Genomic DNA, 25,119 nt, shown 5'->3' on the forward strand with positions numbered 1-25,119 from the left:
CCGTCAAACCACCCCCTCTCCCCTTTCAAAATACTTAGCTACGCTACTGAATTGGATCATTGTTATTGGGGCCCGCAAAACATATTCCGCACAGGGCCCGAAATACCCTAAGACCGGCACTGGGTAAAGTTTGTTGTTGGTTGTCTGGTCTTATTTTCGGTGGTTTCAGATGTGGCGGGAACCAAGAAAGTCGTGCGGCTTTGGCGCTTAATGTCCTGAAAGATGGACACGACCAGTGCTGTATTCGAGGGTATACGCAGTATATCTCTGCTTTTTCGAGCAACTATAGAATACCCTCTGGTTTTCCAAAGAGAGTGCCTATGCTATCCTTAAGCTACTGATTCTTGACAAATACTTAACCCTTTGAGGACCAATGGTACACGGGTGTACCATGAACTTAATTCCGTTCTGCGAGTTTTATACTTGAATGTTTTCCTTTGAACTGCCCCTTATGCACAATTTTGTACCTCTTGTCCAATTTTGATGTTGATAATAAATTTTGTACAATCAGTTTGGAAAATCTGACAGTAGGCCTATACCCTGTGCTTTTTTAACGGATACAGCACTGGCCACTGGGCACGACGAACATCTTCAATTTCTCGTCAACTTAAATCTTTCCCACCAGCCATAAACCTGGCTTAAGGTTAATTGTTTGTTGTTAATCAAATGTCTTCAATAAACTTTGCCCAGGGAACATGTTTGTTCTGCATGGCAGGGATTCTAAACAAGGATCTTCGATGATTATTTGAACCAGTGGTCTCGAAGATTGCGCTGCGGTAAATTTCATCGAGTCCGCAAATGCATGGACTGTACCACACTCATGCTTAAATCATACGAGCAATCTTTCAACATTCTACCTTTTACAGAAACAGGCTTCGTAGCTTTTTGAAAAATAAATACAAACCCAGCTAGCAAAATCTGTCATTTTTACATTGATTCTATGTCTGCAAACGTTGAATAAATGTAAAAATAACGGAACTCTTGTCCAAAGCGATGACATACTAGTTCAGCTTATACAGCGTTATCATATTCCTCCTATCATACCTCACATGCGTCATATATGTCGTTTATTTGCAAATAAGTAAAAGCTCCCAAGGTTCACAAGATGCTAAACAAATTCCCTCGAAGAAATTCAATGTTTGTGCCATGGCACTGTATGAATCGTTCAAATGTTAAAATTTCCTTGCAATGCCCGGAGACGGTTGTTCGATTCCCTAGAACCGCCATGAATGAATATTGACCAACTTTCTACAACAGATCCCATAAACAAATGCGCAGTGGATCAAAACTATATTCCAGATGGACAAATCCTTGCCATGGGTCAAGAAAATCACTTCTTTACTAAAATTATAGTCCAGATAAGTCCAGAAGATGCGGACACAAATTGGCAACAGGGGGAGCTATTTCAGGTCCCAAAATAGCGCGCCCAATTTATAAACATTAAAAAAGCGAACATGCCATGTCCTTCATTTTCTTAAAACCATTCTGGCTTATTGCAGTAAAAACACATGACAGGCTGTAGGCTACTTTAGTACTTCATGTGCAGCACAAAATTCCGCAGTAGTAGGAAAAACAAAACAAACACTCGTGACAGTTCAGAATAATAAGCGAGCACAGATGAAGCCATCAAGGTAAACTCATCACTCCATCGAGGTCTTTGCACATTCAATTGCATCTCATCATTACAGTGTTGCCAGTTCGCTTCAAACGCGCAATGAACAATTATAAGCGCGAGGATACGACGCAACTATGACATCACACACGGCGAGTTACGCTAAAGTGCGGTCTCAAGGACCTTGGTTAAGTTGACAATCACGAGGCTTGTAGACCGCGTATGTGATGAGCAAAACCGCAAGGGACAGCACCCCAGCCAGGAAATCAATCTTTTCTACATTGATTTTCTAGATGGGACAAATTATTTCTTTATTAGTGTTGCCAGATTGTGTTACCAGAACCTTTCTTTATTTGTTAAAAGTTCCGACAGGGCTGTGGAGTCGGAGGGATTAGCTTGTCCGGAGTCAGCGTCGATACGAAAAGGCAGACTTGATATAAAACGATGAACATTACGTTTTTGTTTGCTATTTCAAATTGCTTGTAACATGATACAACCAAAACTTACAACATCACAACTTTAATGCACTACGTTTTGTACAACTACTGATTACTTTTAAATAATAAAAAATCCGCAATCATCAAATATCTGGCAACACTAAAGCCGGATTCGTATATTTTTTTGACCGACTCCACAGCCCTGGTTGAGAGTTGAGCAGGCGGGCGAGCTCGAAGTTTCTTATCGACTTAGTTCAAAATTCAACACATTAATCTTATTAAAAATTCGAGCACACAGGTTGTGACGTCACAAACAAACAGGCGGGAGATGAAACGCTTTGTCTGCGGAGGCGAGTGACATCAGAACAACGTCGCTAGATGGACGATGTGAGAACGAAGCCGCACACATCCCGATGCAAGGCCGCGCGTTATGACGTTGGACGCGTCATCAATACATAAGTTAAACAAACCACGCCTGAACTTTATCTTGGAGCTGTTAGCATTGGCGATCGTAAATTCGTTAAAAGGTCCATCCAATGTAAACAAAGAACAATTGTCGAACTCTCACAGAACAAACTTCACTCGGAACGCGCGCGTTCAACCAGGGATAACGAAACAAGCCACAATCCGGTCGAGACAAGTTCAATCGTGTGTAGCATGAGAGAGCATGCAATGGGGACGACGATTCCAAAGGGGACAATTTGCACCCCCTCGCATCATTCCTAACAGACGGCCAAGATAACTTGCCTCTAATGAGTGCTTCTTGTTTTCGGACACACAACGTCGATAGATGATCACTCAACGTAACAAGAAAACCTTAACAATGACTTGTCGAACCAGCATCGGTGGCGCTCGGCACGTTGTGTCTATGACAACAGTGGCATTGCTCACACAAAACGGGTCACGTGACTGCGATGGTCAGTCGTCAATTATGTGACGTCACAATGGAGCTATTGTTGCAGTGCGCCCGGGAGAACGGCTTGAGGCTGCGTCATGCTGGCGGATGGCCGCGACAGCATTCACTCGCTATTCGAAGTCAGAGAAAACATTAAAAGTTCCGACAATTTGCTTGAATAAATAACAACCGGCCATTGTTACGGGATAGTACGTTGGAGTGTTGCAACACTTCGTCACGGTTGTCATGGTAACCGCGGCATCACAAAATAAAAGAATAAAGTTACAGATTGTCTGATGAAAAAAGCAGTGCAGGAAGTGAACCGTGTCTTGGCATGCCGCCTCAGTACAATGATTGCCACCATCTCCTTACACTGAGCAACGCGTCTTGAGTGCCAAGGGGGTCCCTTGAAGGCCCCATCTACCTGCCCCCACTTGTAGTGCCACATGATCACCAAGATGCCCTCCTCATGAAAGGATGACGCTCGTGTTGAGAGTACCAGCGAGATGATCCTGGCTCACTGTGCGACGCAGGGAGGTGTGGTTCCTGTATTTGTTCTCACAAGAACGAGAAGTCGCCTAAAAGAGACACAACTTATGACTTTATGATGAAGACACTGATGGCAAGTCACCTATTGATCCTAACCACAATGGAGGAGGCCGCGCTATATTCGTTAGAGTGATGATTGCGTGTCCACTGTTAGATACTTTCCTTTGTTGACAAGTTAATTAATACAAAAATGCAACAAAAGCATTACAACACATCGCTTCATCGTAAAGCAACAAACCACATTGAATCATAATAATCCTTCCATGCTTAAACAGGCTTTGAGTTGGCCTTGTATCGACGACAACTGTCACAAGCAGTATAAGGTGCCACCTCACCAAGACAATTCTAACTTCCCTTAAAGACAAGTTTACTAACAAACGTTAAGGAAAGCCATAAGTGCTGATGTCGATAACAAGGTAATGAGAGTGAAGTCCATGCGGGCATGGTGCTCACCTATGATGTCATAATGCTGACGGTGCATTGTTAGGAAGCGATCAAATATTAATGTAGCAATTACCACACAATGAACACAATGCCATGCAAACATAACGAAAACAAACTAATGGTGGAGTAAACCACAAATTATCATTTGCTCTTCTGTCCAGTTATCACTTTTCTCATCAGGGGTTGAATCAATTCACTTTGGAATGGCTCAAAATCGGTTGGACCAAGTTGGTCCTGTTAGTGATTGGTAAAAAAGTCCCTTTTAGTCGAATCCAGTGGTTGACGACATAGATGAAGTGCACAGAAAGGCAAGGAAGCCACTCTTCGCGTCCACCATCAGGCGTGTTATTATATGTCTTGCCAAAGACATATATCTGTACGGTCTTGAGCGAATCGAACCAGTGCCCTATCGAGTAGAGCTATCACCACTCGCCAATGTAGCCGACCAAAACCTGTATAAGAGGAAACAAATTGTTGAAGTGGCGCGTACCTCCAACTTCCGGGCACGTTCCTTGCTCAATTGCTCGCATGTGAAGACCAAGCTGTTGTTATTGGCGAGCTCTCTAAGGTCGAAGTAGTACTTGGCGTAGACACTGCTGGGTACGTTGATATTGAAGTTGAGAAGTTCAAGGAATTGTCGCTCCATTTCGTTCCTAAGACGAAGTTGCCGTTAGTCCCGCATCAAGTTTATATCGAATCAACTCGCTTCGATGTGATGCACTGCAGAGGCGTCATCAATGGGCCAGCAATTGCCAACTCTCCGTCAGCAATTGCCTATTGCCGACGCTAATTTCGAAGACTGTATCAATAGGCCAAGTATCAACGTAGGCTGTTTCAATCAACAGGTTTTTGTGTTGTCAGAACTATCAATCGCCAGTCTCGGTCACTGAGCATGCGTCAGTAGTTCAAACCCCATGATAGTGATTGTCAGACCAGTGGTGTTCCCACAGAAGTGATTGATTTTAGCCATAAAACATTGATTTTTGAGTTAAAAAAAAACTTTGCACAGGTTTTGTATTCAAAATTGAAAATAATGTTAAAAGTCTTCGAGCTTAATTTTTCCTGTCACCAACTAAACTTCGATAAGTTCCAAAGTAAAACATCCGTAGAAATTACCAATTTTGCAAATAGATGTGTAGAGCGAAAAATATTAATAAAAAAGCAGAGTAACACACCAAATAGATAAATGTGTACGGTAGAGCTTTCGTCACACAAGCGTGGCTTCGTCATTACATATCATTCTTATTCAAATAGAATACAAACCGGACCTATCCACATGCCAAAGATATTGGTACAAATGTTTGCAACATAAACTACAACTGTTCAGAAGGAGCGATCTACCTGGCATCAGCCCAAGGCTGCCGACTGCCGAGAAACATAAACTACAGCTCAGATGAAAACGGCCATCGCCTGTGACTGGAGGAAGTACGCACGTGCTTTAACAAGTAGCTGATAGGTTCAAGAGCAGTGGAGCCCCCATCTGAGGAGCGCAATTGAAGCTTCGGCACATACGGTACTGAAAATTGTTCGAAACGCGGTAGTCACACCACAGAGGAAGGTCATCCACCTCGCTGGTGATGACGCATACTCGATGACGCTATCGTTGAATCTGTACCACGTGATACGATGGACTTAATTTTATTCGATCACAATCTAACATTCGATCGATTGCATGTCAGCGAGCAGCAACTAACGCTTCCCTCAGCGACTTGCATGCCGGTATCGCAGAGCGAGGATTAGCGAGACCGGGAGGTGAATCTCATAAAAGTTTCATGTCTCGGAGAGAAAAGTTGAAATACCGAACATTCAGTGGAATGCTTGGAACTTGAGGCTTGAACTTGTAGGATCAATAAGTTGATGGGCAAATGAAATTTAATTACAATACTTGCTACAGCACCACGTCAGTTCGACATTGCAAGGTTGGGATGCGTCAAGGCGACAAGCGCGAATCTAAAACTCCCACTTGAGCAACATTTCACAGAGCACTTACATACGGTGAAAAGTTTTCATTCACAAAATGCAACTAGCTGCGACCGATGTGCGCCAAGCAGTAAATTGTCTAATCATTGTTGCTACACCGCCAGACGAGTATTGTTTGGAGAGTAAATACTCCCGTTCACTTGCCAAACTATCTGGCCGCCAAGTACAACTGCCGCGTCATTATTGTGACGTCCATGGACCATGGTAGTCAGTGACAACAGTGGCATCGCATTTCACAACGCACAGCTATCTCATTGCTGATAAGCCAAGTACACACTTAATTAGTGGACATTTAAAGTTTCGGTTACATCAGAACAATATCAATGTCGGACAAAGAAAAAAACAAAGACTGCTTTACAAGTATTCATTCGAAACACCAGAGAACAATTAAACAAGCAAACCACACCAAGTGCATCGAACATGGCCGCATTGTTGTGTGCTCGTCACGGCGTAGTTTCCTTCGCACTGCTTTGTTGTTCAATAGCAATCTATCTATTCCTAACCAACAGAAATGGTGGCAATATTTTAATCTTTTTATAAAAACAAACAGCAATGTGCCAATAAAGGACATAATAGTGACGAAGAGTAGATAGCTATGGCATACACAGTTACAGACAGGTTACTTACATGTCTTCAACAGAAATATCTTTCAAGATCTGACAATAATCGACATTCCACACGGCCTGGTCGTCCCATACTTTGGAAGCTAATAAGATGGCGCCTAGAAAAGAGGAATGGAACTTGGTTAAACGTTTGATATTCCGCGCAATAAGTTGGTCAAAAACCTGTAAGTCAGCTCAGTGAGGAAAAAAACATTATAGAAAATCTCGATCGATTCAGCCTCCTGACCTCCGTGACATCACAATGCGAGAATGATATATCGACGTTTCAGCCACTTTGTAGAGCACAAGGAAACAAAGGTAAATACTCGCAACATCAACACACGGTTATACGGAGATCAGGGCTGTAGTAGATATCCCAGACGACAAATCAGTCGATGTTTACATTGATTCAACATCTACAGACGTTCAATGTAAAAATATGACTGTAAAATGTAAAAGCGACTGATTTGTCGTCTGCGTAGCTGCCCAGCTTGGGTTAGGCTTTTTATAAAAAAAAACGTATTTTTAAAGCGAATAAACTTTAAAATTTTGTTCTTGTAAATTGTGCTGTCAATACTCCATCAATTCAGTTTGCTTCTAGCTAATAAAAAACCCACAAAAGTGATTGTCCATGCATAACCCACTACCGACTCATCCGTTTGTGCCTTCTTCAGTAGATGAGACCTGGTGTTTGCCCCCGCTAGCCGGGGATCGACAGTTTTTGCAGCTCTGTCGCCATGTTTCACGGTTGTTTGAGGTTGATTCTATCCAGATTCGTTACACTGACAGATGTCATCTCTAAAGGAACGTGGATAGAATCAACCCCAACAATCGGGAAGCATGACGAAAGGGTCGCAAAAACTGGAGGACCACTGAGATACCATACAGTGCCATGAAAAGATGATGGCTATTAACTTGTAAAGGAAATAATAATCCTTAATAAACTATTTTTCTCTGGTGCCATGTGAAAATATATTTATATCAGCAATCAGCATTGAATATGAAAGTAATGAACAAGAACAATTTTGTTTTGGCAGGTCTACGCTTTTTTTTCGGACAATCATACAGTTGCAAAGGTTTTACGTTAGTTTCGATTTGATTACTGTACGTTAAAAACTGTCCAAAACAAAAAAATAGGTCTTAGACTTTAACGAATCCTTTTTCGACTGTATTTACTTGCACAGATGCAGTGTAGACCGTAGTTTGTGTGGCAGCTTACATAATATGATTGCCTATGCACTGCATGACAACGAATGCGGTCTTTGACAACTAGATGCTGAGCTCATAACTTTTCCCAGCATTTCGCAATTTCGTGCAGTGTCTCAGTGTTCTTAGCTGGCCAATTAATTCATCTTGTTGATATTTTGTTAGACATTTTTGGTTTCCATGTTTTGCGCTGCTGTCGGCAGTTTTCTTACGTAGTAGTGTACTAAAGTGTGTAATCAAAAGTAACAAAGTCAACATCTCACCCACGTTCTATTTTCAACAACTAATAAAATGAATACTGAAAGGTTTGGACGTTTATCCAGATTATTATCTTTTTTTATAATAGTTCCTAGAAAAGAATAAATTAATCAAATTCTTACTACGTTTAGTAAGCTTAGCCACCAGAAACTCACTGCTCTGCAGCACTACGTTTCACATGAATGCATAATTTGCATATTTTATGAATGACATAATCAACTACCGGTACCTATCAACCAATGAAAAAATTCCCACATTTTTTTTGGCTAATTTTACATAATTAAACCCGAGTTTTTACAACCCTGGCGTGACGGACCGCCAAGATCGGTGGCACCAGCGTTCACTCTCTGCCAGTATGCGGTTGGCCCTCCACAAAATAGTTCACAGATAAGTGGCAAACATTCTTCTTTCAACCAGTACGGGTTAACATTCTTCCTTCAAACTGACGACAACAACTACAAATGACCAAGGCATCGCTTGGATTAAGAAATCATTAATTAGGACTCGGGCACTCAAGCCCTTCCGAACTACGGCATTATGCTCACAAGCCTAGCTACCAAACCATCCCTACTTGATGAGCAAACATGAATTCAACGGCAAGGGACATCGTAACAACTACAAGCCGTTGCCATTGTAAGAATTTGAAACTTTGATCAATGAGTAAATCTTTACAAAACCAACATGAGCTTAGAGAACGACATGACTTGAATAAATTATGAAATCAAATTAACCAACTGGTCTAGGTAGCAGAAGAAAAGTTCACAAACACGACGCCACGATAATATGCTTAAAACAGGAGGGCAACACAGTCAATTAGGCCACAAGAAACCACAGCAGACGACCTCACCCAACAAGATGCGCTTCCAGTTAGCGGGACAGATGCAGATCTCGGCGTAGGTGAGCAGACGTTCTAGGTAAATCTGAAACATATTGGTGCGTTGTTTAACTTAACTGTGTGAGATGTAACTGGGGCTGGATACTCGTGGATGGGACGAGGTTTGATAATAAAATGCATACTACCCTCCAGGCTTCAATGCTCTAACACCCAGAAAGCAAAATCCGTCATATTTTTATTGATTCAAGGTTTGCAGACGTTGACAGATTTTGCTGTCCGTGTACTGGCAGAATGACGTCACTGGGCCAACGAACACAATGGTGGATAGAAGATACGAAACAAGCCCAATTGTTAAAACGCAACAACAAATTGAACAACAACCAACATTGTTTCCAATTATGTTAAGATTAACCAAACACTCAGGATTCTTGTCGTCGGAGAGCTAACCATGCAATCTATAGGCCTACTTCTTCATTCCTCTTAATCTCTAAACCTGAAATAGTCATGACGGTTGATCGGATATGACGAAGTGGCGGCTTTCTACTCACCAAGGTCACTATGGCGCACTCAGCAGTGAGCTGAGCGGCGCTGAACAAGGTTCGGATGAAGCGATAGATTTGTCTGTGGTCTGGCTCCCTCTTGTGGTAGTCTGATGGAACGCGCTCTTTCTGTTTTAGAATAGCATAGATGACGTATTGTGACGTGTTCGTTACCTCACGATACGCTTCATTAAGCAGGTTAAGAACAGACAAACGTGCAAGACATATGATACTGCGTAGAATAATAGAGACTTTGTTTCACTATGAACAATATAAATTGTGGTTCACAACAGATCGCTATATAGTCATTTTGAAGCAAAAAGGCTTTGAGTGCTTTTGTTAAGAAATTACCTTTAAACATAATAGCCTACCAGTCTTGCCCTAAGCGTCCCACATCGGAACATTCTCACCAGGAATGACTAAAACATCCTTCAAACACAACTATTTATCAAAAAAGCTACTAACCGAGAGAGGATGTAATCTTTCATCAAATATGTCAGGAAGGTGTTTGTCTTCATCTGGCTCTCGATGCTTGATGTGGTAGAACACAGCGAGCGCCACACTAACAACAAGCTATTGTTATGAGCAGTAAACACACGGCCTTATGCTTTCCATAGATCAAGTATGCCAAAATTATTAATTAAAACTTTGAAAAGGATGAAATCTCAGCAAGTATTTTCTGGTTTAAAAACTGGTCAATTTTATGACAAATGCAAAATATCACTTTGCAATAACAATCACAAACAATTATAGTACTGTATGTGTAGATATTATGATCACATACAGTGGGCTCATGTAGAGCAGGATGCTACCCACCATTTAATTGATGCTTTTATGTTTGGCTGGCTAACTGTGCTGTCATCAAGGTATATTGTGGAACAAGAACTCCTTCGTTTGTGAGTTGCAGACCCAGGGGAAGTCTGTGAGTACATGGCAATAGTTTCAGTGATAAACAACACAACAAATTGGCTACCCTGCATTTTTAAATATCAACTAATTACTTGCTGCGTTAAATCAAATTATGACAACTACACATTATACAGCACCTTGAAATGTGGCACTTCAAAATACATGAACACAACAAGTAGGCTAGATTAAAGTACCGGCTAGATTAAAGTACCGGTAAAAACAACAAAAATACACACATTATTTTAAGTAAAATTCATTTTAAGACAAACTATGAATGAGTTAAGGAATAAGCGTATATAAATGAATTAGTGTGTTACAGATTACCAAAAAATATAAATAAAATATAGAACTTACAGAATTGTGAACGCTCAACCGATGGTCTTGAACTAAAAAACAAACAGTCGTCATATATTTTAACACAATCAAAGCCACATTACGATGACACTATGATGGATTGTTCATGCTTATACAAAGGACAAGGTAGCTCTTACACGAAATGTTGTGCTTAAATCATTGGTAACTTACAAGTAATATCACATCGCATCATGGTTCGCTAAAAGACATAACGCTTGTGGTCTATCAAGAAAACACTTGAAAAAATAGCACACAAGACACAACCCTATTCCTACATAAATGATATCATGCTTTGCTTATGGTATCCCAGTCCACTTGATTATTCACCTTTTCAACATGTTTCTAAATTGCGTTCAATGTTAGATATAAAGCTGGCAATCACTTTCAACATCCAGTGGTTGCCACTACTACTAGAACAATAACAAAACGTCAACATATTAACAGAAGTTACACCAATCTCAACTACACCTTCTGTGGGATGAATGCATGATAGCCTATTCTATCATGTATATATATACTTACAGTTTGCATTGGACTTTGTGATAAAAATAGTATTTGCCTGGGGGTGGTCGGAAGGAGTGCATGCAACGTCAAGTTCTAAAAACATAAAACAAGATTATAGATAGAAAAAAAAATTGCCACATTTTTAATATATTTCTTCGGCTAAAGTAACTCAAGTCCCTCAGCCGGAGTCAACACCTTTAATACCTTCAATAATAGTAGACGATACCACAGTTTCAGACCAGACTCAGTCAGTCCAACAAGTGGACTTCAATGGCATAGAAAGATATATTATGAAATGCAGTAATATTCTATTTATGGTCAACCACGGTACACAATGAACACAACATAAAAATAAATGAACAATATTAAGGTGTGAACAGTGAAAGGTGCAAAAGCACCAGCCTACTGTGCTTGTAACACCATTATTATTTTTATATGAAACAAGCAACAATTAAGAAAAATTACATGTTTGAAAATTCACTAAATACAAATTCACCATCAATCTGTTCTCTGTCTCTGATATGTTGCAACTTAGAAGCATCCCCGCTGCTGCCATCCACATGAAGAGAATTATATCCCCCTCCATGAGAGTTTGCCAACGAGTCACGATTGTGTTTGTTTCGTTTTACTTCATTTGGTGAATTTGATGAAAGACAACTGCATTGCTTATTACCCATCGTCTAAAGATTATATAAGGAAATCAAACAGAAACAGCATGAACTGAAATGATTCTTTTTATGCAAACTCAGCAAAAACCTAATGACATTTTCATTTTCTCACTTCACTTTATAAACTAGCAACAAAACAAAACAACCTCCTCAAGAGTGCGATGCATGAGAGAAAATATATTTTCTTTAAAAAAGAGAATCACCAAAGTTGACCCCATAAAGACAATATTTGTTGGTTCTCAAAGAAGGCTACTATATAATAGAATAAACTACATGAACACGTTTCATTATTTTTTCCACATTCTCGAAAGGCTGGTATGCCAGTATAGAGCGTAACAGCGTATATATTGTGTATAAAAAATAGTGTCAAAATAACTTTCAGTTGAAACAAAAATATTTTTAATTGTAAATAAGTTAGCCTAAGCCTAATTACTAAGAACCTAAGAACCTAGCCTAATTACTGATTAAATTGACTCGTCTTTAGTTGTCGAGTGTAGGACTGTTTAAAACAAAATTTTTTGTTTGATGTCGTCTTTGTTACAGAAACAGTGCTAATTTATAAAGAGCACTCTAACTAATTCTGACAAAAAAATTAGCAAAGCAGAGTTCTTCAGATTATCTATCAGGTGGGTAGAATCTTAACTTCAAATAAATGCTACTTAACATATGTCGTTGTTTTCAGTCAACCGTTTTTCAATATTTTTTATAAGATATATCGGTATAGAGTAGATATGGGTGATATCTATGAAGCACTCAAACAATAGAGAGAGAGAGAGAGAAACCTTTTATTTTGTCTGTTGCGAGAAAAGTATACGGTACAAAATATAGACAATGCAAATAAAATAGCACCATAACTAGAATCTACAACAGACAGGAAGCAGCGAAAGACTATATTAGTCATCGAGTCAGCTGCTTCCCGTGTTTTTAATGTGACAAATGTCAAACATCGGCATTACGTTGAAACCAAGATATGCGTTAAAATAGGATAAGCTTAAGTTCCGTAAAAAATGAAAACAAAAAGTTGTTAACTGCTGCGACAGTCAAGTGAATTGCTGTGATTTTATTCAAATATCAAAAAATATCATGCCCTACAAAAGTAGTACGTAAGTTATGAGAAAAAAAACAAACAAAAAACTATGCATAAACAACAACTTCTAACTGCTAGCATAAAAGACGAAACAGAAACACTAAAAGTAGGCCTAATCATAGTATATAACTTTAAACCTTAACAAAATCAGTCAGTTTATAGGCCGACTTGAATACAGTTAATAAGATGACAGCCGTTAATAAATAGTACTTAGCACTAGTTCGTGAGTAGTAGACCTAGGTCTACGTAGTATCAACAATGTTCAATCCGAAAAATTTGCGATAACACTCGTCAATGTTGTGGCAATAAAAACAGTCACAGACAAAGTTTTTTCATATAATAAATTTTACATTTTTTTGTGAAAGTTTTTACACTCGTAGCCCCTACTACTTCAGAAGGTAAATCATTCCATATTTTTGGGCCTAAGAATTTCAAACTGCCTTGGCCTTTTCTTGAGCTGACACTACGTAAGTGAAAGTTATTTTTTTGAAAAGCTCTAGTGCCATGGCAATGTACTTCAGTAATTTCCTTAAAGTAAGGTTCAAAATAGCTTGGCAATAGCATATTTTTAAATTTAAAGACAAATTTAGAAATTTCTAATTGATGCAAGTTAGTGATGGGAAGTATGTCGAGATCTTGGTACAGTAGTGAAAGTTTTGCTCTTCTGTTGCTAAAGGTTATTGTGCGAATAATTCGATTTTGCATTGTCGAAATTTTCTTGAGCAGTTTTTGTGTGCTTGAACCCCAACATAAAATGCCATATTGTATTATTGATCGTGCAAGAGCATAGTACAGTGTTAACATGCTTTGTTTGTTTGTGTAGTTTCTAATTTTATAAAATATTCCAGATATTTTTGCCAATCTCCCAGATAGATCTTCAATGTGATAATTCCAACTCAGTTTGTCATCAAGAAATATGCCAAGATATTTGATGTTGTTTGTTTTTTGAATTTTTGTGTTGTTTAAGACTACATTTAGTTTTGAAGTTGACCCTCCTTTTCGTTCAAGTAACATGTAAAATGTCTTGGAGTAGTTGATACATAACTTGTTTGCATTGAACCAATCAGTGATACGCTGCATCTCAATTTCAGTGTTTTGCTGCAATTGCAAAATAGATGTTGCTGAAGTAAAAAAAACAGTGTCATCAGCAAATAGCTGAGAATCGAAAGTTGTTATAAGAGGCAAATCATTTATGTAAAGCAGAAAAAGCAATGGTCCAAGTATAGATCCTTGAGGAACACCACATGTGATATTTTCATGCTTTGATTTGAAGCCATCAGCAGAAACATATTGTTGGCGGTTGTGTAAGTAAGATTTTATAAGGCCTCCCATTAAACCTCTCAGGCCATAAAACTCCAGCTTTTTTAGAAGTATTTGGTGGTTAACGGTGTCAAACGCTTTTGCTAAATCAAGAAATAACAGGTAAACGTAATGATTTTTTTCTTTGAGTTCAATTAGTCTTTCATGAAGATTACTTAATGCTAACGTTGTAGAATGACCTTCCCTAAATCCAAATTGTTGATCATTAATCACGTTGAATTTGTCAAGAAAGCTCATCAAGCGTTTGTAAATAATTTTTTCTAAAAGTTTGCTGATCTTTGAAAGCAAGGAAATAGGACGGTAATTAGTTGGATCTGCTTTTGCCTTTTTCTTGAAAATAGGAATAACTTTTGCAATTTTTAGAGCGTCAGGAAATATTCCTTGTTTCAAGCATGCATTAAAAAGTTTAGTTAAATGAGGTGCAATAATACTTTTTGATAACTTTAACATTCGAGAAGAGATGTCATCTGGTCCATCCGATTTTTTAACATCTAGTTTGTTTATTAGGCATTCGACTTCATTTTCATCAGTTTCATATACCGCACATGTTTGTTTTAAAGCAGGCCCCATGAATGAATCAAAGTTTGACTTTTGCTTTAAGTGTGAAGTTAATTTTTCGCCAATATGTGTAAAGTGGTAGTTAAGTTGGTTGCATATTTGTTCTTGTTTTTTGTATGAAATGTTTTCTGCAATAAGTTCATTGGGAAGAGTATTCGTTTTAGCTTTCTTTTTTTGAAGAAGTTCATTGATAGATTTCCATGTTTTTGATGAGTTGTGTCTCGATTCATTGAAGCGTTGTTTGAAGTAGTTTTGTTTTGAGATTTGTTTAATGTGAGTTAATTTGTTTCTATATTTCTTGTAAAAAGATACTTTTTCAGGACAATTTTTTTTGTAGCAAAGTTTGAATAATTTATTTTGGTGTTTGATTGAAACCAGAATTCCTTTTGTGATCCATGGCTTGTTGTACAATCCAGACTTTTTCCTACTGAGTTTTTTTAATGGGAAATGAGAGTTGATTAGTGTTTGCAAAATAAGTATCAATTTATTAGTGCTGTCGTTAATATTTTGATAGCTTGTGGTTAATTTTAGGTTTTCAAGTTGATCTGAAAGTTCACTCAAAAAAGCATCAATTTTATTTTCTTCAATTTTTCTTGTCAAATACGGACGTTTTTTCATTTTTCGTGGTACAGTTTTGATTAATAAAAATGTTGGTAAGTGATCAGATATATCATAAGTCAATACATTAGTTTGTGCACTTTCACTGTTATTAGTATAAATGTGATCAAGTAATGTTGACGAACTTTCGGTAATTCTGGTAGGCACATTAATCAAGTTTGAGCATCCCAAAGCAGTTACAGCTTGCAAATAAGAAGAAATTTTGGATTCTTTATTAGATTTGGCTAAATCAATGTTGAAATCACCCAAAACGAAGAAGTCACAACGTTCTTTTTGAATCATGTGTAAAGTATCACTGAATTTATCCAAGAAAACTTCATAATTTCTGTAAGATGGATGTCTGTATACAACGCCTATAATAATTTTTTTAGAATTGGTATGAGACAGCTCTATCCACATGTTTTCACAGTCTTCGATTATAAATTGTAGATCTTGTCTTTCAGAGTAAATGATTGAGTTATGAAGGTACATTCCAACGCCACCAGCAGTGGTTGGAGAATCAGCTTGTATGAATTTGTATTCAGCAATATTAACTAATGGATTTTCCATTTTTAATTTTGTTTCCGTTATGCACATTATATTAGGTTTAAAATCCAACTGAGTCATTAATTCTTCTAATTTAAATTTGTTTTTTATTAAGCTAACCATGTTGAAGTGAAATATTGAGAATTTTTTTTTGATCCATGCTTTAGTTTTGTACGTATTTCAGCAACGTCTGCATACTCAGAGGTGGTGACGATGGTTTTCTTTGACGTGTTTTCAGTGGCAAAATTTGCAGGCGTAGTAAATGTGTTCTGGTCATGAGAATATGTTTTGTTACTAGAGAGGGAGTTTTTTGAGTAAGAATTTACGTAGTCAGCAGACATTGCAAGAAAGAAAATGTTTCCAATAGACAAACAAACAACCAATGATATAGGATACAAAAGATAACGGAATGATTGTACAACAAAACAAATAAGTGAATAAACCACCAACACCTGCATTTATATCTTATAATCAATATAACAGAACTGAGAAATTACTTAGGCTATGGGTGACAAAAGAGACAATTTAATGCAAGAACTTGCAATTAATTAAGACTAAATAGAACGTACAGCAAATCAAGTCGAAGTAGTGTGAGAAAAAACTTAGAAACAAAATCACTATTAATACGTCATAATAAACAAGTTTAACAAGGAAGTTAGAACATCAGCCTTCTACCGTACGTACCAAGTTAGTGTTATTTAAGTAGAAATTTACAATAAAAAGTTAGTGGTGAACTACAAACTATTGGCCAACAAAAGAAATTTAAAGAAAAGGCAGAGTTGTAACATACAGTAGGCCGACAATGAAAAAGTCCAGATTTAATCCTTTAAAAAATTGATTTGGTAGGTCATAAACAACCTTTTTCTGAGTCAATGGTTACAGCACCAAACCTGGACAGGGTTTTCTCTTGTTCTGGGTGAGAATGAAGGTTGACAACAGTTAGGTAAAATATAAAGACGTCCGAAAAGATTTCTTGTTACTTTTCTTCAAAGTTCAATTAACTCTGAGCAATCCAACTCAGAAAATGCAACTAACAGAATGGCTGCCAAATTCACTGATAGCTTCTAGCTTGCCTAAATCAAGGTTTCTTTATAGTGACCTCTTTCTACGAGTTCTTTTTCAATTTCGAAAGTTTTGCTACTGAAATGATCACAATTAAATACCTTTCTTATTTTGTCCGAATTTAGTTATTCTCCAGGTCTTAGTTTTTCTTGAGTCCAATTTATATATTTAGACCTGGAGAGCAAAATCTTTGCTGTTTACTTTATAAAAGCGCGGGAAAAACTCAATTTGATTCAATAGCCAGTCAATTTGATATAAAAATGTCATCTGATCAATTTTCTTTATTGCTGTTGAATTAATTATATGAACGAGCAGTCAACAACTTCAACGAGCAATCAACATGTTAGATAAATATTCTAACCCATAAAATAATATGAAATATAAAAAGTATATCATATATATAATATTTATGAATAGGCTGCATTTTAAGTGATGAGAATACATTGTGTTTGCTTAGCAGTCTACCTTTTTGACCTGACTTACATACTAGGCCTAGAATATTCCTTTGGGGGGATTAAGGCTGCCTGAAACAATTTTTTAGTTAAAAAAAAGGCAGTGGCTATTTGGCCGGCTCCGGTCTTTTAATCTGAAACACTATTTGAGCGGTCATGACGTATTCTTTTTTCTTTCAAAGCAAAAGACCAGAGGAGAAGAAAAAAGTGCCTATATAACTTCTAAATTCAACAATTTTATGCAACTCAGTCAGTAATTTAAAGAACATATCTCTGTCAATTTACAAGCAAAAGTTGAGGTTGATAGCTTTTTCACAAAGCGAGCAACCGGACTTCAAACACAAGCAAATAACGCCCGATGACTCATTGTTAAAATCGAAGCAGAAACAAGCAAATCACAACTCATTTACTAAAGGCGGTCATTCCTATGCTTGTTATCGTCATGGTTGACTGCTTTTTGCCCATTTCACCCTACTTTTTCACTAATTTTTTTGGTTGATACCTCTCCGTGACATCATCGCCTTTTTAACCAGGGCGGGGACTTGTATACTATACATACCAGCTCCACGCATTATAATGACTGACTAATGACTCGATGAATAATGTCTTTTGCTGCTTCCGGTCTGTTGTTGAACATATTTATACCGGTTTATATTTGTACCGTATAGCCTACCGTACTATTTTTTGCAACAGACAAAACAAAAGGTTTCTTTCTCTCTTTTATACAGACTACTCTCCGTTCAACTGCACCTACTCCTAGTGAATGGAATAATTCCCTAGCAGCAACGCTTCAACAGTCAGAAACACTACTTTGTCAAACTCAGTGACCAGACCTGTGTCAGTGGTTCAAAGCCTCTACAAGCATGTGAAACTGTATGGATCAAGCTCTCAAAAAAATCTTTGCCAGTCAGAGGATAAAGATTCAATCAATTGTTGATGTGTAGGCTACACTTGAGCAACGCATTTCAAAGGCATCTCTCTATCCAGCATCATCTAGTGGATGAAATAATTCACAGACAACAAGCAGAATTACAACTTCACAAGTAATCAATTTCACTAATTAGTCTTACATCAGTGTTTGAAAGTCTCTACAAGTACGGTCAAACTAAAGATTAAGCTTTCTCAGTCCAAGGATAAAGGTTTCCATCAATCAATTAGGCTACGCAATCATGCATCGTTAATAAGATTTTAAACTGAGAGTTTACAATTATTTAATGAAGAGTTTAAGATTGCCTTGTTTTTCCAACTATTCTGTTCAGGTTCACTGTTAGGTGGTGCTGCCCTAAAAATTTCAAGCCCAATTTTTGGTTGTACATCTCTACTATATCATAATGTAAGCAACTCGTAAGCAAGTGCAATCTCTTTATGTCGCTGCCAATCAGCTTAGGTCCAAGTTTGGAAATTGCTCTACCGAAGTTAAAAATGTAATGTACCAATCATATTGCATGCCAATGTATGGTTCGCAGCTATGGTGTAACTATAAAACTTTAACTTTAAATCGCATACCGTACGAGTTGCTTACAACGACTCATACAGAATTATCCACAAGTTGTCGAGATGCGACAGTGCTAGAGTGTATCAGGTACAGAACGACGTGCTAACATTTGATGTTCTATTAAGAAAAAATTGCTTTGCATTTGTAGAACTTTGCAAAAGATCAATTAATCCACTTTTGCGCAATGTTACCGTATGTCTTCTGATTACTATTTTAATTCTACATTTTATATTCACTACAACAGTGTTTTGTACGTTGTTTGATGTAGCCTGCTTGTTGTTGTGTTAGTCTGATATTTTGTGTGATGACTGTTAAAAATTTGAATTCTATGGACTTTGAGTCTGATTGCAAATAAATAAAATAAAATAAGAACTGATAGAAGTTTTAGAAAGTTTCATCAAATTATGATCAATCAAATGTTGCAGTAAAAATCAGAAGGCCGCCATAACGTAGTACCAGTATATATATTACCATAGATATAAAATTGATAAACTTTAACCCAATCAGACAATAGCAATTACTTCAAGCCATACGGTAGGCTACTAGGCACGATTTTTCGACCTTGGAATGCTGATTGCTGACCGATTTTTTTTCTCAACATTTGCGGAATACGGATAACTGGATGTTGGAAACAAGAAATAAAACGGAGAAAAAATCCTTTACTTTATCAGAATGCAAAAGAATTGATATTGTGAAAAAGAAATACAGTAACAGAACCAACAAAAGAAAAAGGTGACGAAACTTTAATGGTTTAAGACGTGCTTGAAAAGATCTAATATTGCAGTAGCTTATGCAATCTTGCATCGATAAATATAGTTAAGCACGGCCAACGAAAAACACCTTTGCTCGAAGCACTTTAAAAACAACTCTCTGAACACTTTTTCAGCACTTCTCATTCTCTTCAATTTCTAAAGTTTTTATCAGTCGAATTTCAGAATAAAATAACAAGACTTGGATTTTGAAAAATCTATTTATTTTGAAATTATTGAAACAAAATACTGAAAACGTTATTGAAACAAAATAAATTTACTTGACTATTTAAATTTATTTTCAAAAGCTTTTAATTCTGTGTTTATCATGTAGGCTACAATTATCCCGTCCATCAAATCTAAATTAGTCGTGTGTCATTTATAAATTATAATTTCTATGCAAGTTTGTAGATAAAGATCCGCAGCTGCAGATTAGAAATGATTTTTGCGTTTGTTCATTCCATTCAATGAAGATCCCGAGTTACGTTGTAAGTTTTCAGTCAAACTCGGGACTAAAATCCCGGAGTGAAACAGTAGGGGGAGGTGTGGGACCAATGAACAGGTTGGGATCAATGAACAATGACGTTTTCTTTTTGTGTGTGAGGGATACGCTTGATTACTGTCACGTGGTTTTGCGGTCTGCTCTATGTGTAGATATGAGTTACTTTGTAAGTTGGTCGACAATAGACCGATCCATCGCCTAGCAACGTTCAGCCAATCAGAGCGCATGAGAGCAAGCTATCTTTGCTGGCTAATTATGTAGCATTGATTTTGTGCAGTTTCTGTCACGTTTATGCTGTTTTCGCGGTAGTAAATAAGAGATTTAGTTATGGCACTTGCAATTTTAACGACAAATATCGAGAGAAATGCAAAGATATCACTTTCATTTGCTTTCCTAAACCAAAAACGAGATTGGAAGACTGTTTACGTTGAATCAAAGAAGCATATGTGGTCGGCTTCATGGCTGCTAAACGTGTCAAGAATTAACCTTCATTCATACGTTTGTTCAAAGGTAGGTGGTAACTATACTATCTAGAATCTGAAATTGTTTGCGATCTTATCAAAACAGAAACCGTCTTAGAGTGCTGCATCAATTGCCTAAACAATTTATTAGCTCTGCTGGGGGGTAGGCTACTGATAGACTGATTTTAATGTTTCTTTGTGGTGGTGGTTTTGCAATGTATTAAAATACAATAAATACATGAAGTGTTACCATTTTTGAGCATTTTGTGGATGGAAAACCTTCTGACATAGCCTACATCCAGACCCAATTCCAGCTGATGAATGAAAATACGAACAATTCGAAAGAGCCGAAAAAGAGTTCTGCCAGATATGTCTCATGACAATGATGCAATGAACAGTGAACAAGATGACCATGTACAAAAGAAGCAAAAAAGTATTTCAGAAGCACAAAACAATGATAGGTTATGATTATCCATGACATCTCAATTAGTCATTTTGCAATGGGTTAGGCTAAATGGTTTATTTCTTGATTTGTATGAATTAATTACTGGTAGCTTACGGTACCGGTAGGCTACTAGGCTATTGGTATTATTATGTTTCGGTTCATTTTTTTTTTATCTTATGCAACCATTAAATTTTAACAACCATAGTTTACAGGCTATGCTATTCATTGCAGAATCATGAAAGCTGGTAACTGAAAATCAAGCTTTGAAAGAAGAACTTTGTGCTCTAAAAATGCAATATGAATCGCAATCTCTTCTTTTGCTACAATTGCAAGAAGGGTCATTTTTTAGTGTAGGCCTAAGTTCCATTTTAAATTCTCCTGGTAATGAATTGTTTGCATATTGTACTGGTCTAAGTCACGTGCAATTTAAAACCCTGTTGGATTTTTTGACGCAAAATGCCACAAGTGCCATTAAATACAAAGAATGCAAAGAAAAATGTTTGAAATTGTCTTTGTAAAATCAGCCACTTTTGACTCTTTGCAGGCTAAGAAATGGGTTTCATTTAAAAGATTTGGCTTATTATAGATTTAATTTTCCACTCCAGTGAATTGTAACAAATCAAACAAACAAGGTAGCAGTTGCAGCACAGCACACCATCCAGGCTATGTAACTTCTTCTATAAAAATATGATCAACTATTCAAAACATTGATAACACTGCATGGCTATGGCTCTAACAACCCAGTTAAATCGTGTCTTAGAAAGCACTATTTGCAGCAAGTTTCCCCATTTTAAGTTTTTTAAGACATCTCAAATAGGTATTTGCTGTCAAACCTGCAAGTACCGCAGAAGAAAATTCTCCTTCTAAAAAATCACAGCAAAAATGTGATAGAAACTGCACAAAATCAATGCTACATAATTGGCCAGCGAAGATAGCTTGCTCTCATGCGCTCTGATTGGCTGAGCGTTGCTAGGCGATGGATCGGTCTATTAGTAGAAGAAAAAAAATCCTCTTATTCTAGTTTTGTGTTGCAAAAGTAAAATTTGGAGGTGCCAGGAAAAGTTTTCTTACTTTCTGACTGTAAGTTAAAAAACCTTCTCAGTGTGTTGGGTGGATAACATTAGAATGATAGTTTCTTATAGAAATTGAAGAGGAATAAACTTTATCAGGTAAAGCTATAGACTTCATTTTATGTAACATGGCTGACAAGGGGACCAATGAACAGGCTTTGGGGTGGGACCATTGAAGATAACGATTTTGAAGTATCTTTCTACAAGAAAGTAAAAAATGGATTCATGTTGCCAGAAACAGAAGACCTGGCATCCGTTTCGAATGAAGACGTTCTTACTGTGTTTGCCCAATCCCTCTTCGTGTTCCAACACCAAGAGACTGGCCAACGCTATGAGGTTCCCCGTGGACCTGTTAGAATTCAACATGAAATGAACAGTTTGTTTGTCCAAATAAGAACAGTTGCTTGTACGGTACCTTATTATGTTTTAATTTGTTAATTGTAAAATCTCAATGTTTGATGTTAACTTGGGTAAGTTTGACGTTGGCTTGTATTTGTTCATAGGTCCCCACCTCCTTGTTCATTGATCCCACCAGGGTGGGGACCAATGAACATTTGTTTGTTTTTCAAATATATTATTTTAAGGACTAAAAAATGGAAAACAAAAATTTCTTTCCTGATTAAAAATAAACTTATCATATAACGCTTCGTTTGTGAAATAAGCAAAGTGCTCTTGGATTTTTTTCAGTGTTTAACAAGGATCAGAAAAATGGGTGTTCATTGGTCCCACATCTCCCCTACCTCTTTTAAACAGACAGAAAGTTATGCTCTAAGTTGCTGATTTATATTGAGTTAAAAAGGCAGGAATCTTATTGAATCCTGTAGCAGACGTCGAAAAGTGTGAAGCATCCGCCCATACATAGCTGTAGTTATAACAGCAACATTCCGAGCACATCGGTGGTGGGGATAATCTGAAAATGATATCTTGACTTCTACAAGCATGAGTTTATTGCAAACACAAACAAACTTTCAATTCATCAGAGCGTATTAACTCAAGAACATCACACCCAAATAATGCCTGTTAGATTTTCATCAGGTCTTTGAAAAGCCTGCCTTTCGTTTTACTGCATTACTCCCGTTGATTTGTGTATTCGCCACCTAGCGTCGTTTCCCCTTCATTGTTATCGCTGATTTGCAAATGGCAACACTCACCACGAGATTGTCTATGGAACTTTCGAGACGTTTTCGTTTTTGCTGCTAGTTTGCCAGCTAGCCGAACTTGTTAGCTACTGTAGTTTGTGAATGAAAATTGATTGAGTGATGTTTATGCTTTGTTAGCTGCTTCTCTGTTATGTATTTCTACAGGACTTAAGTTTGACAATTGTTAGGGTGATCCCTATTTTTCGTGTAAGCTGTCTGATTCCATATTTGCAGCTCAATATCTCTCAGAGTTCAACTTACTGGTGAGCTTATTTGTGATGTAATAATGTTTTGTATAACTGAATGTTGACTGTCTACCGTAAACAAACGTAACGTATCTCTGATGTGCGTAAATTGTTGTTAGGCTAATACTTCAAACTTAAATATTGCAGAGTCAATCACTATAGAATCCTTCGCGTACAAGTGCATCATTTGGCATTACTGATCCGGTCATACTACCGGTATGTTTGTTATTCTGAATTGTATGATCAATTGATTTGTGTCGTGAATTGTGGATTCATGTTCACTACTGAATTATTGACCAATAATTTGTCAGCCTAATGGAAATTAATTCTCGTAAACCGATCTTAACTAGGCCAAGTGAATTGCCACGTTTCTTTGTTTTTTAATGATTATTGGCCTAGCGTTATGGTTGTACGGTACGGTAGCCTACGTAACAATTGTGTAAGGTAACATCGCGAATTTATTTATTCAGTGCGTCATTGGCCAACCTGTGGAACTTGTGTACCGTACAGTGGATTGAGAACTGTTTGTCAACAAATTTGGTACGTTTATCAGTTCGACTGTTATGCTTGCTGAATTGTGACTAGTGTCTTATGTTGTGTTATTTCTTGACAGAAAAACCGTATAAACTTCATTGCTGCGAAGCAGTCATTGGAAACCGAGTGATTTCTTCAAGTTGGCGTGCTTTAACAGTGCTCAGTCCTGCCGGGTGGATTAGGAAAATCGTGACGTCACCGGCGCAATTAACTACCGCACCTGTTGTGTTCGCGTCGCACACAACAATGCCTATAGCTAATAGGACGAGGTGAACCGAATCAAAATCATGATTCGGAACATAAAATTAATTAACTACCACCACAACTGAACTGACATCGCGACCTTCAAAAAATGCATCCATGGTGAACTGACTGTAAATAAAGCACCACCCAATGACTGAGAAAAACTGTAGGACTACTAATTTTTTGTTTAATGATAGATGGGTTGATTTTATGAGAAGTAAACTCAGTGTGATTAGAATGCTCCAAGCAATGCAGTAATGTGGCATATGACAGATGCACAACGCTAAAAGACGTAAAACTACGTAGGCAATGTGTGTGTCAAACTTCCGATTTAAAAAGAACGCACAATTACTGTTAGCGTTTTAAATCTCTAATAAACGGCACAAATTCTTAAAGAAACGCACAAATTCTAGCTAGCGTTTCAAATTTCTAATAAACGTTACAGATTCTTAAAGGGATGCACAAATTTTTATAGCTAAAGCGCAAGGACCAAAAAAGGCCTCCAAGTTTCGCAACGGCAATAAGACGCAAAGAAACACAAAAAAAACGCAGGCGCTAAACTTTTCCTCAAGCACGTCATTTAGTTTCTCGCCAAACTACCTCATACCAATTGGACGAGCGTCGTAGAGACGCCATTTCTATATTCGACCCGACCGGCTAGCCCATAGCCAACTAGCTTAGAGTGACTTACACAAGTGCATGATCTACCCAGACCAAATGTTCAAATAAAAACATCTGTCCTGCCAATTATCATTTTGTTCCAGTCACCGACCCTGCTTCAATGAAAATAAAAGGCACAGCGCCTCTCTTGCACTGACAAAA

At 37.5% G+C, this 25,119-nt stretch overlaps 1 protein-coding gene across 1 annotated transcript; it reads right to left on the reverse strand.

Moving 5' to 3' along the window:
• Positions 1-1,050: 1,050 nt before the first annotated feature.
• Positions 1,051-11,801, reverse strand: LOC145774228 (cyclin-Y-like protein 1). Its single transcript, XM_082585409.1, has 10 exons — positions 11,621-11,801; positions 11,143-11,217; positions 10,621-10,652; positions 10,174-10,277; positions 9,823-9,919; positions 9,367-9,486; positions 8,831-8,903; positions 6,545-6,638; positions 4,428-4,590; positions 1,051-3,522 (listed from the first exon to the last, which is right to left on the reverse strand). Exons 1-10 carry the CDS (start codon positions 11,799-11,801, stop codon positions 3,412-3,414), a joined length of 1,050 nt encoding a protein of 349 aa, XP_082441535.1. The 3' UTR covers positions 1,051-3,411.
• Between the last annotated feature and the right edge of the window lie 13,318 nt (positions 11,802-25,119).

Source organism: Aplidium turbinatum, chromosome 7 (genome assembly GCF_918807975.1).
Source record: "Aplidium turbinatum chromosome 7, kaAplTurb1.1, whole genome shotgun sequence".
Classification (NCBI taxonomy): domain Eukaryota; kingdom Metazoa; phylum Chordata; class Ascidiacea; order Aplousobranchia; family Polyclinidae; genus Aplidium; species Aplidium turbinatum.

Coding starts and splice junctions, on each gene's coding strand:
- LOC145774228 (XM_082585409.1), bottom strand. CDS start 11,801: ATGGGTAATAAGCAATGCAGTTGTCTTTCATCAAATTCACCAAATGAA. Junction 10,653..11,142: donor CACAAAGTCCAATGCAAACT/GTAAGTATATAT, acceptor TTTGTTTTTTAG/TTCAAGACCATCGGTTGAGC. Junction 9,487..9,822: donor AAAGATTACATCCTCTCTCG/GTTAGTAGCTTT, acceptor ATTCTAAAACAG/AAAGAGCGCGTTCCATCAGA.